An 18,160-nucleotide genomic window follows, 5' to 3' on the forward strand; every position below is an offset into this window, starting at 1 on the left:
CTTAACTCCTTGTTTTAACCTCTTCACAAGCAAAGACTTTGTGTTATTTAATGTATCTGAGATAATACCATCCTGACTATATATCCAGAAAAGTGTTCAAATGAAACATTGTATTTACTCAAAATACTAAAACAAAAGCAGCTGAACTGCATTATAACTTATGCTATTTATTTCTATACCACCCTTCTAATGGTTTTCTGTGGGTTATAAAGTACAATATTATTAATATGTACTACTATTAATAATAGAAATGGAAAACAGAAAAGCTAAGACAGTGGTTTTGAAAGGCTTCAGAGAATAATTTTTTTGAGTAAGAGAGGGCTTGCTTCATTGTCTGAGCAATATAATTGTCGTATAAGTCTATAATATATAATAAAATCAAAATCATGAATTTGAGATGGACAGTCATATAAATTGAAATATGAAATTTAAATAAATAAGGGCTCAACCATGGCAAAGCTGGAAGGGTTGTCAAATGGACTGATAGGAACTAATGCTTTATGTTCAGGATAGGCTGCAAATTGTGTAAGGCTTTGAGTTCAGAAAATAAAGTTGGATGACCCCAAATAATTTTAGTTTCTTCAGTAAACTACTGTTTAGCAGACTCGATTTGAGTACACCTCTCAGCCATGGGGAAAAAAGTTTGATTCATAAAGGATAAATAAATTCACAATAGCTCAAATTCTTGAGAGGATGGAAAGCGGTAACAAAAAAATTGAAAGGTCCTGGGGGGGGGGAGGGAAGCCAGATGCCAAAGACTATCTTGTTCCCAAACCAGCTTCGAAGAGGGCGCCTCCGTTGCGGAGAGAGGTGGGCACGCCTGACACTTTGGCACCTAACACCTGCAGGCTGGGTTGAGACGCCTTGCAGGGTTGCGTGCAGCGGTTTGTTTAGCACAGCTGACAACTCGCGCGCGCGCGCGCGCACACACACACACACACACACACACGAGCGCGCGCGCTCTGCTCCTCGGGGGCCTTCCTGGGCTCCCCCAACTCCGGTCCGTTCGTCTCTCTGCTCCGGGCTTCCAGGTTTCCCGCCCAACCGTCGCCAGCAGAACCCGTGAGGTCAGCGACGGCGGCGCGTCGAATGAGCTGTCTGGGCTGAGAAAAAGGGGTGGCCGGTGGGCGGGTGGCTTGGGCAGGCGCAGTGTGGGGCCCTGCTGAGGGATGGAGGGAAGGAGGGGGAGAGAGGGCGGGGCGCAGATCGAGCGCCGCCACCGTCCTCCCCTCCTCCTCCTCCTCCAAAAGAGGTGTTGAGGAGAAAATATCCGCCCGCCCCTCAACTCTTGTTTGTGTGGGGCAAGCGAAGGGGCACACCGCCCCTTAAGTCGACGCGGAGCCCTCCTTGCGCCGTTCGCGACGTCGATGGTGGCTGCTCAGCAACCGCCACCTCAGGGGCGGGGGGGGAGGGGCTGGGTCGGGCAGCCCGTCAGTCAGCCGGGCCGTCAGTCACGTGCAACACCCTCTGAGGCAGAGCCGACGCTACCTCTCCCCTTCCCTCCCCCCCTCCAACTTCCTGGCTCGCGGCCGGGCCTGAGGGGACCGAGGGAGGAGGGAGAGCAGCCTCAGGTCCTCCTCCTCCTCCTTTCCCCCTCCCGTGACACTACAGACGCACATGTATGCCACACGCGGGGGCGCGCGCTCGCACGCACACACACACACACACACACACACACAGAACCCTAACCCCCCCCCGCGCCTGTCCGTCCGCCCGCCCTGCGTTCTCGCTCGCTCGCTCGCTCTGTCTTTCAGCAGCGGCAGCAGCAGCAGCAGCTGGAGGAGCTGTCAAAACTTCATCTCCACCGCCCTCCGCCCGCCCGCCGCCTCCACTTCCCCCCAGGGCGGGGGAAGGGCGCCGGGCCAACGTACAAGGAAGCGACGGACTCCTCAGCCGGAGCGCCGCCGTCTCCAGCGGCTCTCGAAGGCCGCGTTTGCCAGCCGCCCGCCAGCGCGCCCCAGAGGGGAAGGCGTCGGCCGTGCGCGAGGGCCTCCGCGGGCCCCCGCCCCCCCCCTCCGTCCAGCCCCGCCGGGGGTCTAATTGCGTGTGACTGAGGCGGGCCCTCCTCCTCCTCCCCATGCGGCTACCTGCGCGCTGGTCCGCCGCGGCTGAGGCCAGCAATGCGAGGCGGAGGTAGAGGAGGAGGCGGAGGAGGAGGCGGTCGTGGTGGCCGAGGAGCCGCAGGAGAAGGGGAACCCCAGCAGCAGCCGCCGCCGCCGCCGTGGCCGTTGGAGCAGGAGGAGCGTCGGGATCGCCCTCGTCCTCCCGCACTCTCGTCCCCGCTCGCCGCCCTCCATGCTTCCCCCCAGTCCGGCTGACTAGGATGTCAACCGAGCAGCCACCGCCGACGCCGCCACTCCGCGAGCCGGGGGCTTCCCCCACGGCCGCCACGACAGACAAAAGACCGAGGGGCCGGCCTCGTAAAGATGGCGCTTCCCCTTTCCAGAGAGTCAGGAAGAAGTAAGTTCCGTGCTGGCGTCGCTGCGGGCCAGAGGAAGCGCGGAGGAGCGCTGTCAGCCCCGCCGGGGCGTCCGCCCTCTCCTCGGCTACTCCGGTTGCCGTGTCGCCGGCTCCCCTGGCTCTTCTGCCGCCTCCTCACCTGTGCCCTTTGCCCTGCCCCGCTTCCCCCTTCTTTTGTTTTTGTCCTTTCCTTGCCCCAGTCGCAGTGCCATATTGGGAATGGCCCGTCTCCCCCTTTCCCCTCTACTTCCTTCTCTTTTTCCCCACCGTCCCCCCCACCTTCACCTCTCCCTTGCTTTCAACTTCCATTCCCCTTTCTCTCCTTTAACACTAAGGAGGCCTTTTCTATCCTTTTTTTTTCTCCATAACTTTCTTCTTCCTTATTTGTCACCCAATTTTAATCTAGTTTTTTTTAATTACTTCTAGCTTCATCCACCCACACATCCCCATTTTTAAAATTCCTAATGTTCTCTTTTTTTAAAAAAAAAATTATTTTGAAGTGATTCTCCCAGAAGTGGATTACTTCCCTTCCGCCCTTTTTGTGGTGTACATTGCAAGTCCACCAACCTTAGGCATATAATTGTGTAATGGGAAGCTCCTCCCCAGGAGCTGTCAAAAGCCACAGCAAGGGGTAGTATGCACAACTAGCAGAGAATGGCTGGTGGAAAAACTGGGTTGTTTGGGCTTTGTTTCTGGATTCTGCCATATTTTCCCACTTGAATCCCAAGAGTTAATAGAATTCTTTAATGTGCTGAAATCAAACTTGTGTCTCATTCTTGCAACACTAGTTGATGTAAGTGTGGAGGAGCATCCTGTACTTTGTATTTGGCAGTCAATCAGGTAGTTTCGGTTTCCCAAGAAATAGAAAGTACGAATATATTTTGTATAGAGGTTCAGGACTGCTTTAATATTCCTCTATATATTATGTTAATTTGGGCTCACATAATTCCTGGATTAATATGCTTTTTGTGTTCATTTTGGAAGAGTGCAACGTGCCACACAATCCCATGAGAGCAATGCTTTTCTTATGACGACTAGCAAACTTTGGAAAATAACTATTTTAGATTTTTATTTTCCCCCTCCCCCCAAATTAATGTGCTGTACTTACTTAAATGGAAAAGCTACATAGGAAAACCTATAAACCATTTTTATGCTTCTCTACATAATGTTGCTGTTTATATTTCTGTTTAATAATCTATTCAGTTGATGAGATAGTAAAACAAGCTTTTATCCGCAAGCAAAATTCAGACATGTATTTTTCATGTCATTTTTTACCTTCACTGCTTCTAGTATATTACAAAATGTTTAGAAGACAATGTATTTTTGCTTAAGGAAGGTGTCTAGTTTGTCAATTGATTTTTAAAGCACCAGAATACCATTAAGTCTTTGTCTAGAGTTCTTCACAGTCATGGCTAGAAGTTCTGGAAACCATGGTTCCAGCAGAAATGGAGAACAGACTGGATAAACTTTTCTGTAGTTGGGTATTTGACCACTAAAGTTTATAATATCTCATCTGCTAGATAGTTAAGACCATGATGCAAGAGAGAAGTATCCTATGACTGTGAAATTGCTTGTATGTATATAGTATGCATAAAAAAAACTATGGAAGGTGCTGTATAAGACAATTCTTCAGCAGGTCTGTATTTTTAAAGTAGTGCTTTAAATTAAAATGTATATAAAATTTCATAATGCATTCTTGTTGACTACATTACCATTATAATTGCATATTCATAATTTTAATTTCTTATTAAGTATTTTGCTAAAATGCTTTTCTTTTTGGATTAAATTGTATATGAAATTAGTTGTAACTTGCATTTCTCATTAGTTGCATGTATCATATTTATCTTTTTCCTTAAGAGCTAATATTTTTTAGAAAGTGGCCATAGGTTTTCAAGTATTCCTACAACAGCAAAAATTGGAAAAACAATTGTATTTTAGTGAAAATTTAAATTCAGAACAGGTTCATAATAATTATTACATTGATAGTATCTTTTGGCAATAACAAGTTGTCTTTCCCTCTGTTTCTACCAGGTTTGCAAAATAGATCCAGATAAGGTATTTTGGCTAGTACAACTTATGCATTTCTACTTGCTATTTGAACTATTGCTTACTTTCTATGATTGCTTACCACTCCCTTTGATAATGCAGCTGTTTTTATTTGGTTCCACATGTGGGTTATACATTTTATTGAATGATACTTATCAGTGACCTTTTCATCATAAAATAAGTCCTATTGTATTCCCATCGTATCTGCTATGTATTCAAAATGGACAGTGATTAATATTTATATGTATGTGTGTATATATGTGTATGTGTATATATATATATATATATATATATATATATATATATATATATACATATATACATATACACATATACACATATACATATACATATACATATACATCATATACATATACATATACATATACATATACATATATACATATATACATATATATATATATATATATATATATATATATATATATATATATATATATATATATATATATATATATATATATATATATATATATAGGATGCACACACACACAGTGCTTTTTTTCTAAAAAAAAAGGTGCCGGAATTCTCATCTTGTTAATCTTATTTATATAATTTTATTTATTATTATTATTATATATTTATATTATATATTTATATAATTTAAAAATTATATATTCAATTCTTAATGCATCTTTCAGGCATTCACCAAATAAACTATAATTTGTTGTGAGCATCTCCTTAAATACAAACAGCTCATAAGCCGGACCTATCTATATTACCAACCACATTATTGATGGTTTGTACATACCATTTTAAAGATATGATCACATTGGTTCAAGTGAATGAGATGCTCCTATAACCCAAAATGCATGCTATTAATTAATCCCTGCCAAAATAGTTATTTTCATCAGACTTAGTTCATGATGAACTTAGAACACTAAGTTCTGTTTTATCAAATTAATCATGAAGACAGCATAGTAGGCTGCCATGGGGTGAAAAAATGTGGGATAGCTCCCCCATGTTTATATACTGCAGGTGGGTATAGTAAAGATGGAATATTATTTTTTGTCTACTTGGAAAATGATGTGTTGCACCTTAATAGAGGAGGAGACAACTTTTGCATATATAGTATGACATATATTGAGTTCCTTTTGGAAGGACTAGCAGTGGGAGATAATAGATGTCTAATACAAGTGAATATGCTGCCTTCAACATATATGTGTTTAATTGATGGAGTCATGTTACTGACAAAATAATGAATTGCAAAGAAATTGTTATTAATATATAAGTTAAAACATTTTGTTTCTATTTCTTTACAACTGCTGATAAAAAATGGCCTGGCTATGTTCAAATTATACACACAAGAGAACTGACTGTCTGACTGTCAGGAAATCTCAGAGATGTAGGTTAGATTGGGGAGGTGGGGGGGGACATAAGGACACCATAAGGAGACAATGCAAACCAGTTATATACTGTTGCAAAAATAAAGGCTACCCAGATGTCTCCATGAAATGAACAAGAGAAGACTTTAACTGAAAAAAAGTTTACCTTGCTAATCCTGCATGGTTCTAAAATTAAGAAATGCCCTCCCTCGGGAAATGCATTTAGCTTTAACTTTTTTTAGAAAATGAATTAAGACACAGCTTTTTAATGAGCATTTATAAAAACATTTTTATATAATGTGTTTTTTAGGGTCCTACTTATTTGGGGCTGAATTTTGTATTATACTGTATAAACTAACAGCCAGCACCAGCCTGCAACCTGCCTAAACGCAGGGATCCGGCGATGGACAGGCACGGCCAGTGTCGTAATTCACAGGACCTTTAATGGGCCTCCCCCTCCCCCCAGGCCCTCTTCCTTCACACCTGCTGCTAAGCCGCGGCTCGGGCAGCCTCACGTGCCTCCTCTGAACTTTGCGCGCAGCCGACGCCGCAGCAGGTGTAGACATTTGAAATCAGTAAAAATAAAAACGAACTTCGGGATCTAAGAAAAAATTCTTTATTGCTGAGCTTTCGTCAAGCTGTTGACATCATCAGAGCAAGGGCTGAATGATAAGGGAGTCAGTACATACACTTATATGGTAATAATAACGGTCAAATTGTGGAATGTGGGTGTGGCCTACTCGTGACAAGCTCACTCGTGTATAACCACAGTGGTTCTGGCTTTGTTGTAAAAGCCGGTCTCTGTTTGATTTTTAAAAGTTGCGCCTACCAGCTTCCTTCCACAGCAGAATCAGGCCTGCGACGACCGCACGCGAGGGAACGAGACGACCTCCTTGACTCTACATTGAGCTAAGAGCCTGTCAGCCAGCGCATGACTGCCCGCGGGAAGATGAGGCTTACCCACCAAACAGCTGGTAGGCGCGACTTTTAAAAATCAAACAGAGACCGGCTTTTACAACAAAGCCGGAACCACTGTGGTTATATATGAGTGAGCTTGTCACGAACAGGCCACACCCACATTCCACAATTTGACCATTTTAACTGCCATACAAGTGTATGTACTGACTCCGACTTCCTTATCATTCAGCCCTTGCTCTGATGATGTTAACAGCTTGTTGGCGAAAGCTCAGCAATAAAGAAGAATTTTTTTCTTATATCCCGGAGTTCATCGTTTTTATTTATTTATACACACACACATTTTTAATGTGGGTCAATGAGCTCATAGTAAAAAATGACTATAAAAGTTTATCTATTGAAATTGGTAAGATTATTTCCAACATTTCCATAGTCAATTTTGTAAAATGCTTCAGTTGATAGATGAATGGATGTTATGTTACTGTTTGCCTTTTTTAAAAATGTACTTCAAGAGGTTTACTGCATTTATCTACAAAAATACAAAAGTAAATAGTAGGGAACAAAGATAGGGTGAAGGAAAAAAGAGAAGTGTGGAATAGAGGGAAAAGGAAAAAAAAGTGTTGGCTTCCAACTCCCTCTGTTGCAATAAAATAAGGTATCAACTTCTACTTTTCTATAGTGGTATAAACTAGCCATTTCTGTAATAACAAATCAGTCTAATCAGTAAAACTCAAAATCAATGTATCATTTTCCCCCCCTTAAGCACAAAGTCCAGAAGCGGTCTCCAAGTAGAAACAAAAGTACTTATATTCTTTTCTTTTATCAAAACAGTCAATGTAGTCATCTCCGCTAACTCCATTTTTGTAGCCATTCATCCATGGTGGGAATCGAAACATCCTTCCATGTTTGGGTGTAAAGTAGTCTTGCTGTCGTCAACTTATATAAAATAAGAGTTCCCAATTTTGTTTACACGTCTTTTTACATTAGGCCCAAAAGAAAGGTTTCTGGTTTTATCTTTATATTCACTTTAAAAATTTTCTGTATTAGAGTATTAATCCTACTCCAATATTTCTTTGTTTTATCACACATTCATCACAAATGATAAATAATCCCTTCTTTACATTTACATTTCCAATATTTCATTTGAGATACCTTTAAATACCAACAATACATCATTTTATAAAAGTTTTCTTTTACATTATAATTTAGTGTGGATTTTAAGCCTTTTGTCTACATATTCTCCCATTGTTCAGGCATCACACTATACCCAAAGTTCCTTGCCCACTGAATCATACAATGTTTTTCACATGTTCACTTTCCAAATTTAATTTCAATGAAGTTTTTAACAAAATCAAACCATAACTTTTTATTTAGTTTAAACCCTTCTTTCATTTGTATGTAAACTAATGACAGACATGATCTGATTCTAACTCTTCCTTAGACCTGAGGATAGGGTCACTGAAATTAAAGGATATTATTTTACCATAAGTCCACCAGTCCAGCTTCACCACCATTTCCTTTCTGAAAAAAGCTTCTTGGGGAGAAACCCATGGAGGCAACTTTATAAAAAACCTTGTTTTGTATTTGTATTTCTTATTTCATAGTATAAGCTAATAAAAACACTGCAATAAAAAAACTGGACATCCCAGGTCTCATCCTGCCTCAATGGCTGTACATAGCAAATATTCAGCAAATATTTCTGCAATACTGCAATAAATGCTGGGGTAAGGTTAAAAAAAGGACGCGGTGGCTTAGTGGGTTAAGACGCTGAACTTGTCGATCAGATGGTCGGCAGTTTGGCGGGTCAAACCCCGAGTGCCGCGTAACAGAGTGAGCGCCTGTTACTCGTCCCAGCTTCTGCCAACCTAGCAGTTCAAAAGCACGTAAAAATGCAAGTAGAAAAATAGGGACCACTACGGTGGGAAGGTAACAGCGTTCCGTGCGCCTTTGGCGTCTAGTCATGCCGGCCACATGACCACGGAGACGTCCTCAGACAAGCGCTGGCTCTTCGGCTTTCGAAATGGAGATGAGCACCGGCCCCTAGAGTCAGAAACAACTAGCACGCATGTGCGGGGGAACCTTTACCTTTACCTTTAAGGTAAAAAAAAAGTTTACAATCTTTATCTAAAACCAAAAAGGCAATAATTGGCTTTTAAAAGAAAATCCCTGTTTATCCCTGACCACCAAACTTTTATCTGAATTGTGTTATATGGACACAAATGTATCACATATATTGTGGGGCTATATATTTGTAAGTTTTCAAGAAGATACTTGCAAGCCACTATACACCTCTTTGTCTTTTTCAATCCTAACTGGTACATTAAAAGATATTGTAGAAGCGGCAGAAAATGATTTGTCCCAATATGCTAGTTCTAACTACTTAATGGCTTACAATTCAAAACCAAGGTCTTTGGTTGCATTGTTAAATTCAGTATATATGAAGAATATAGGTCTTTGGAGACACGTGATGTATAAATTATATGTTAACTCTAGTTTGTTTATATTCCATATTGTTAAATAGTTTGGCTTTCTGTCAGGAAGATTAGTTCATAGTTCACACCAAATAGATTTACTATCTAAGTAAAATTACAGGGTTTTTTTTCTTTTGATATGGTAAAATCATGAATGATACATGGTCTGGCTGGATCTGACAGGAATTGCAGCCTTCTTTAAAGATGAAACAATCAAAAATAGCTGCTGATTGCTGCCATTATCTCCAGATCTCATGATCCCAGGGCTATTTTTTTCATTAGTGCCTGAATGATCAGGGGACGCAGAACCCAATTTGTTAGTTTTTTCTATGGTTGATGAAAGCCACATGCGATAAATAAGCAACTTTGGTAACCATGGCTATCCTTTAGGATTAAAAGGGTATTAAATATATGCAGCTGTTATCTTCTAATTTCCAATTTTATATCTTAGGGATAATTATAAATTTAAAATATATAAAACCTTGTTATTTCTGTATCCATACAGTTTATTTTGAAACTATGCTTGCAATATTAAATTTTATACGACAATTATATTTTACGTTTCACATTCTAAAACTATTGCCATTCTGAATACCATTTGTTTAGAATCTAACTAAAAAAAGTGATTCTTTTGAAAAGACTTTCTAATTTTATGTGATTCACTATGAATTAATTTAAGAATTAAGTTAGAATTAAGGTAAAGTTAGAATTAAGGTAACTTATTTTGATATACTGGAAAATGTTTACATATATTGCATATGGTAATTTTAATGTCATAAACTTTAACGTTGAAATGAAATAATAATAAGCTACTAAAGAAAAGCTCCTAAAGAATAGGATACTTGAAAATCTGAGTGTTTATACCTCTTTACTTTGGTTATGTGGTTTTAAAAGACATAGAAAACAACAATTAGATTACTTAAGATTCTATTTGCTAGTCTGCCCAAAACATAGGAATCGCATTTTATTTTGAAACAATCCCAGTGAATAATATTTTGTGACTAAATCAACAATAATAAAAAATACCCCTTTTTAAATCTCTCCTATAATTAATCTTAAATGAATTTTGGTGTATATTTTCTTCCACTTATGCGCTTAAGTCTATTTAAGCATTTCATTCCAGCTAGTAGTATTTTAGAAAACTTAAGGCCTTTGGGCTTTTGGAAACCTTTATTCAACACCGTGATCAGTTCCCATTCAGTCCTCAGCCAGAGCTTTGACAGATGTACCAGCTCTAATGATTAGAAAATATTCCAGTATATTTAGGAACCCCCTCCTAAAATCTATAACCTTTGATTGTATGTCATCTTAGTTCCTCATTTCAACAAAAGTTCAGAATCCCTCCATTATGTTTGTTTTTCCACAAATATAATCAACAGGCTGGTGTGTATATTTGTAATTGGAAATGAATGCAAGCCTGCTTATAACACTGCTTTTCATAATCATCTATGAGCCTTGGTGGAGCAGTGGGCTAATGCCTCCTTAAGTAACACCAGCTGCCTGCAATTAGTGCAGGTTCGAGTCCCACCAGGCTCAAGGTTGACTCAGCCTTCCATCCTTCCGAGGTAGGTAAAATGAGGACCCAGATTGTTGGGGGCAATTAAGCTGACTTTGTAATAATGCCGCTGGGGGGGGGGCGAAAGCCCTAATAAGCAGGCATATACATAGAATGAAGGCTACTGCTAAGCTTGTAAGCCGCCCTGAGTCTTCGGAGAAGGGCGGGATATAAATGGAATTAAAATAAAATAAAATAAATCTAATTATGAAGTGAATGTAAATGAGGGACATCTCTCCCCCCCCCCCGGAGGTTATCTGTTCATTCTATTAAGTTAGATAAGGTGAGCACACTCCAGGTCCCTTCCCTTAAATCTTGTTACCTGATGTTTCAGTGGCCACTCCAGCCCTTTAGAATAGTCTCCCACTTTTAGCTTTCTGGAAGGCCAGGGCTGTGAAGATCTGGCTCTTTCCTCAGAGTATTACAGGGCTGTGATGGGGATTGGGCTGAGAGCTTGTTTGGTTTGGTGCCGGGGGGTAGTGGTGGTGGAAAGGGTACGTTCCTTTTTATCTGTTATTGTTATGAGCCACTTAGAATCATTATATCAGACAGGTGGCCATATAGGTCTTATATATGCATACCTACAGTTTCAGTTGTGGAAAGGCTATGTATATGAAAATTCACCGAGAGGTCCAGAAAGAGGTAAAAAGCCACGTAAGCAATATCTGATGCTTTCATTAGCAGTTATATTCTATCCCCACCTATGTTTCACACAAATGATGAGATGGGTGATAGAGCTATGAATAGTAAAATGAGAATGAAACTGTAGATTCCTTTGTTAGCATTACATATTATTAGGTCCTTAAATCTTTGCAGGTATTAAAAAAGTAGAGAATGTTCAGTAGATTTCTTCTGTTTGTTGGAATGCCTTATATCTTGGAAAAATAGCTACCTTTATTAGCATCTATAGCACAAAAAGAATTGTTGATATTGGGATTAAAATGTCTTTATTTGTAGTTTTTATTTTTACATATGTAGTTTTATTTATCATTTATATATGTAGTTTCATTTTTGTTGTTCAGTTATATTTTGTTTTTTTTTAAATACTGTGGACATTCCACGAAGGATAGTTTCAAAAACTTTGAAATAAATAGTAATTTAGTTAAATAATCCTCTCATAACTAATGTTTTTAAAATTATCCCCTTCCTTCTGGCCTGTGAATACTTGTATATTGCCACCAGACACCAAGAAGTACACTGTAGTAGCTTCCAGCAGATAAATATAAAGGTAAAGATAAATATAAAGGTAATTGTAATATTAGATATAAAAATAATATTAAAATTAACAACAACCAGAATTGACAGTAATATTTAAAAATCGCTAAAAAAAATCAGGTTGCTGTCCTTCTGGATATTCTAATGGATTAATCCTTGGGGATATTATTTTATAGTAGTACAAGTTCTTTCTCAACTAGGAACACCGAAAAGGGGTCTGGAAGCTGCTATATAATCCCTAATCTATTGACGTACGTCAGTGATGGCGAACCTTTTAGAGACCGAGTGCCCAAACTGCAATCCAAAACCCACTTATGTATTGCTGGGTACCGGGTGGGCATGGCCCATTGGGTGGGCATAGCTGTGGTGGTAACGGCAGACTGGGTGGGATTAAAAGTTCAATCAATCAATTCCAACTTTGCGAGATCTTTTTTTTTTCCTGGGAGAAGTTGAAATTGATTGATTGAACCTTTTTTTTTTGCACACGGCGGCAGAGGCCTAAAGGAAAAAAGTTTTATAAAACCCAGCTGAAGGCCTAGGACTGGGGCAATGGCGCGTGTGCCCACAGAGAGGGCTCTGCGTGTCACCTGTGGCACCTGTGCCATAGGTTCGGCACCACAGACCTATGTATTCCACAGGTTATATCATCTTCTGCCCTGTGATGTTTTATGTTTATTATAAATCCTGCAATGGGGGGTCCTTGGTGCTTTCTGAGCTTACTTATTTTCTTGCAAACATTTCATTACCCTAGCTAACATAATCAGTGCTAGTGTTCTTCCTAAATCTCTAGAGTGTTAGAGTCATGTATGAGCCATGTTAAAAAAAAACACCCTAACTTTCAAGCAAAACACCTTTGAGATAATTATGATCTGGATGACTGAGAATCTCCACAGACATCATCATCACTTATTTCCATAAAGAAACAATGGCCATCTGTACGATTTGGCTACGACATGCAGGACATCATAAAGCATGATGGGATGGGATCTGTCACTATGTTAGTGTGTGGCAGAAAAAGGGTACTTGTCTGTGTGTAGCTTGGGAATACAGCTAAAAAATATTCTCATTTTGAGAATCCCCCTTACACTTGCAATGTGTCAGGACATGAAATCCTGTCCTCCTCCATCAAACATTTTCCGCTAGAATTCAGTTTTGATGAGTTTCCAGGAAATCATCAGTGTGATTGCTAATCTATCCTCAGGGCTGAGTTTATGTCATAAATTGGGCCAGAAGTAAGAGATACTTTTATCATGATCCTCCTCCCATAATTTATTTCAAATAAAGTAGTCCAGGTGGATCAATTATGCTTAGATAAGATGCTCTGGAGATACCTGAGAGCCAAATCATGGACAACTTTGAACTGCAACTAGAGTTCTGTTGGCAGCTAAGCCAATTGGAGAGCCCAAAGGACAAGTGTTATAAGAGTGAGGAAGTTTTCATTTATCAGTAAGACATCTTCTGCATTTTGTGTGATCTTCAAAGGCAGTCCTGAGTAGACTGCATTGCAGTAGTCCAGATGTATACATGTGGGTAAAGAGTTGATCCCATCCCCTCATGCTTTATGATGTCCTGCATGTCCTAGCCAAGTGGTACAGATGGCCATTGTTTCTTTATGGAAATAAGTGATGATGATGTCTGTGGAGATTCTCAGTCATCCAGATCATAATTATCTCAAAGCTGTTTTTTTCAAAAGGCAACTGGGCTGTTTCTCCTTGAGGAAGAAGAAAATGTTTCACTTATCATTCCAGAAGCTTCATCTGTTGTGACGGTGAGGAGAGGGAAAGATAGGTACTGACAGTTGAGATGGTGGGGGGAATGGAAGGATGGAAGGATATAGTTCCATCTCCTCACCAGCCAGTTTCAACTGTCAGCACATCCTCCTGCTATCACAACTGATAAAGCTTTTTGGATGAGAAGGGAAATGTTTTCTTCTTCCTCCTCAAGAAAAAACAGCCCAGTTGCCTTTTGAAAAAACACTTTTGAGACAAATGATCGTGAGTCTTTTGATGGTGAACTTGTGTCTTTAAAATACAATTATATAATAATATCTAGCTCCCTTCCTAGATAAAATGTTTTAAATGATGGAACTGCATAATTTAAACATATTTGCAGGAGTGTGAATACCTTTCATCTTTTTCTGCCCTTATTTGTCGCATAGGATATATTTTTGTTGCTGTGATAAATTTATTTATTTATTTATTTATTTATTTATTTAGTTAGTTACATTTATATACCGCCCTATTCCCTGAGGACTCAGGGCGGTTTACAGGAAATTAAAAAATCCACCATACAAAAGTTAAAAAACCAAATTAAAAAATATTAAATTGACCCTGTATACTTAAAACCCCAATTAAAAATTTCTCCTCAGCCTGGGCCTGAGAGCTCAAAGAGCCAGGTCTTCAGGCCCCGGCGGAATGATCGGAGGTCGGGGGCAGTCCTCAGCTCCACCGGCAGCTGGTTCCAGAGGGCAGGCGCTCCCACTGAGAAGGCCCTATCCCTGGGTGTCACCCGCCGGCAATCTCTCACCGGCGGCACCCTGAGCAGACCCTCCCTGTGGGAGCGCACTGGGCGAAGGGCGTTTGATGCCGGCAGCAGGTGTTCCCTCAAATAGCCCGGACCCAGGCCATGTAGGGCTTTATAGGTAATAACCAGCACCTTGAATTTCACCCGGAGGGCAACCGGAAGCCAATGCAGCTCGCGGAGTAGAGGTGTTACATGGGAGTATCGGGAGACCCCCATTACAACTCGCGCGGCCGCATTCTGCACCAGTTGAAGCCTCCGAGTGGTCTTCAAGGGCAGCCCCATGTAGAGAGCGTTACAGTAGTCCAAACGGGAGGTAACAAGCGCATGAGTAACTGTGCGTAGGGCGTCTCGGTCCAGATAGGGACGCAACTGGCGCACCAGGCGAACCTGTGCAAAAGCCCCCCTGGTCACGGCTCCTATGTGGTCTTCAAAATTGAGCCGTGAGTCCAGGAGGACGCCCAGGTTGCGAGCCCTATCAACGGGGGGTAACACCTCACCCCCCATCGTTAGAGGTGGAATAAGTTGGTTAACCCGAGATGCCGATATGCACAGCCACTCAGTCTTGGCGGGATTGAGACGAAGCCTGTTTCTCCCCATCCAGACCTGAACCGCCTCCAGGCACCGGGACATCATGGAGAGGGCATCGCTGGGTTGGTTCGGGGTGGAAAGAAAAAGTTGGGTATCATCAGCGTACTGGTGATACCCCACCCCGAAACCACGAATGATCTCGCCCAGCGGCTTCATATAGATGTTGAACAGGAGAGGCGAGAGGACCGACCCCTGAGGAACTCCACAAATGAGAGACCTCGGGGCGGATCTCTGCCCTCCTGTCAACACTCTGAAAGATGGAAATACCATCATTTATATCCTGTGCCACTCAGTACTTTCAAAAAGTACCTATCCTGGTTGAAACCTAAACTGTGACTTGCAAGGAACTCTATTCTTCCAGTCTCTGCATTTTTCAATAGAAGTTTACAGAACGTCCTGCCAGAAAACAATTATCTGGCCTTGCTGGATGGCATCTGGGGCTCCACAGGCTTCATTTCATCCATTTTTTAATGTTATATATATAGAAATGAGTCAGGTCATTCACAAAATTAGAATGAAGTGTTTGTCGGTTACTGAAAACTTCCAAATTTACTTCTTTTTATTGGATCTTGTGGGAAGGTTGAAATCAATATGAAAATTTAGCAATAACCTGAATGATAGGCAACAAACTGAACTTAGGGAGCGTGTAGCTTCTGTTGGCGAGTCATTTGATTAAACAAGGTAGTAGAAATACCCTCCCTCAAGGATCAGATTTGTAGCTGGGTGTGCTTCTGCATCAGAGAATATCAATGCAGCCCAAGGCTTTTTTTTTCTGCCACAGAATATCTTTTCTCAACTCATGCTAGTTATGCTAGCCATGATGCCTTCTAGCATTTTGTGTTTGTGTGTGTAATTTAGGCTTACCGGTAGTATGTTTTTTTAATCCAAGTTATTCTTTGAAAGCCATAGTTTTTAGCAACCCCTAATTTGGGCACCTTCAAGATTTGTAAACATCAACTCCCAGAATTTTAATTAATGGACATGCTGCCTGGAGAATTCTGGGAATTAAAATCAACATATTGGGAGGATACATAGATTAAGAAGCTTGCTTTCTCATTTACTGTCACATCAAATCCAGATAACTAGTTTGATCAATAAACCATGGTTAAGTTGATTTATGAATCCAGTCTAAAGGTTGTGTTTATTTATTTAATTTTTATGTCGCCCATCTCACTTAGAGTGATACTGGGCAGCTTACAAGATAGTTTTAAGTAGATAATAGCTTTGAAGGGTTTTTGGATATTTCAGTTACTATAAAATGCAATAGCCAAATTGCTACTGAAAAAAAAAGTGGAATGTGGAATACAAGTTTTTAAATTTTAAACTATCTGTTTACACTATTTATAAAGCTCTAAGTGGACTGATAACTAGCTGCAATTGACTGTATCATAATTCATAGAATAAATGCTTGGGTTAAAAATGTTTGGGTTAACCCATGTTTGATTAACTATAGTTTATTGAAAAGCTCACAACTGATTTGGCTTGCACAAGACAATGTCATATACATTATGCTTTGGAGATAATAGCTACAATGACAAACTACAGTAAGCCAGACCTAAATAAACCACATGAGGCTTAGAATGCTGGAAAAACCCTACCACTATTTTTATTCTCTGGCTTGTCTTTGAATTCCTACCTAGAGCAGTTGAAGGAAGAAACCTCCAAGTTGTGGTTTCCCTACTTATAGAAAACATTCCGCAGGGAACTTTGCCTGCTCACTCCCATATCAAGCAGACATTTTATTGATATTCTATAAAGTAATCTGATTATTAATTACAGTTTATCACTAGGGCTGATTTTATGTTTTATTCCATCTGATTGAATTTGCTTCTACAAACTACAGGTGTCCCCTATGCCTCCTGTAATGTGATGTAGTCATATAATAAATGGAATAATTTAACATAGTGTAGTGTGGGAAATGCAAACACAGTTGCTTGGGAGGATAGTCGCAGTGTGATGAGGTTGCAAAACTTGGAGAATGCTATTTTTATTGCTGAGGAGCTGTGAGTGGCATACATGGGAAAGGTTTTCATAAACAAAATACTTGGATTTAAAAATTAGAATGTAAATATATGCATTTCACTTTATGCATTTTCAATTATATAAAATTATTTTAAAGCTTCTCTTAAAGAAAAACTACCTGCAATGTGATATGCTTCTTTTAGAATCTATGTATTGGCACAATAATGCTTCAGAAAGTTATTGAATGTAGGTAGCCCTTGACTTTTGAATACAATTAAGGCCAAAATTTTTGTTGCTAAGTGAGTTTTGCCCTGTTTTGTGACCTTTCATGCAACAGTTGTTAAGTGAATAATTGTAATTGTTAGTAAAATGTTTGTAAAGTGAATCTGGCTTCCCCATTGACTTCGCTTGTCAGAAGGTTGCAAAAAGTGATCACATGACCCCCTGGACACTGCCACTGTCAGAAACATCAGTTGTCTGAATTTTGATCACACGACCATTAGGATGCTACAACAGTTGCAAGTGTGAAAACAGTCATAAGTCACTTTTTTCAGTGCCATTGTAACTTTGAATGGTCACCAAATTAATGGTTGTAACAAGGACTATCTGTACTGAGCCAACATGTATATTAATTTTTAAAATTATAAAATTAATGTAGAATAGGATTTATTATGAAAGGAGACAGTTTGTCCATAATTATGTCATAAACAGATATAAACCTGAAGTGTATCAGGTGCTCCATGAGTCGATAGGGACTATAAGAGGGATTCTAAAATTTTATAATACCAGAATTCCTGAAATAATGAATTTGTGTAGACCTCTTCCCATTATTAAAATAAATGATTTCACTGGGGTTAGGGTTGGTGAAGAAATACATACATCACTTTTAATAATTCCATGTGTTAATCTGTATTTTACAAGGACACTCAAGTTTTGTGATACCCAACTGCCTACTGGGGCATGCACTGACAAAGGTGAGGAGAAAAGCCTGAAGCAAGTTGGATGCATTTCTACTCTGCTTGTGTATCAGATTATGATTAAAGCAAAATTATGACCCCTGTTTCTTATGATGACTAGAG

The 18,160-nt window shown here is 40.2% G+C and overlaps 1 protein-coding gene across 3 annotated transcripts in view; it reads left to right on the forward strand.

Moving 5' to 3' along the window:
* The first annotated feature begins 1,932 nt into the window (after positions 1-1,932).
* The window catches only part of KMT2C (lysine methyltransferase 2C), a 179,476-nt gene continuing 163,248 nt past the window's right edge, over positions 1,933-18,160 (forward strand). For all 3 annotated transcript variants that reach the window (XM_081344870.1, XM_081344871.1, XM_081344872.1), the window contains exon 1: positions 1,933-2,460. In XM_081344870.1, coding sequence (XP_081200996.1) covers positions 2,324-2,460 — 137 coding nt within the window. In that variant the 5' untranslated portion in view covers positions 1,933-2,323. The remainder of the gene's footprint in view (positions 2,461-18,160) is intronic.

This window comes from Vipera berus (assembly GCF_964194415.1).
Source record: "Vipera berus genome assembly, chromosome: Z".
NCBI classification, from domain to species: domain Eukaryota; kingdom Metazoa; phylum Chordata; class Lepidosauria; order Squamata; family Viperidae; genus Vipera; species Vipera berus.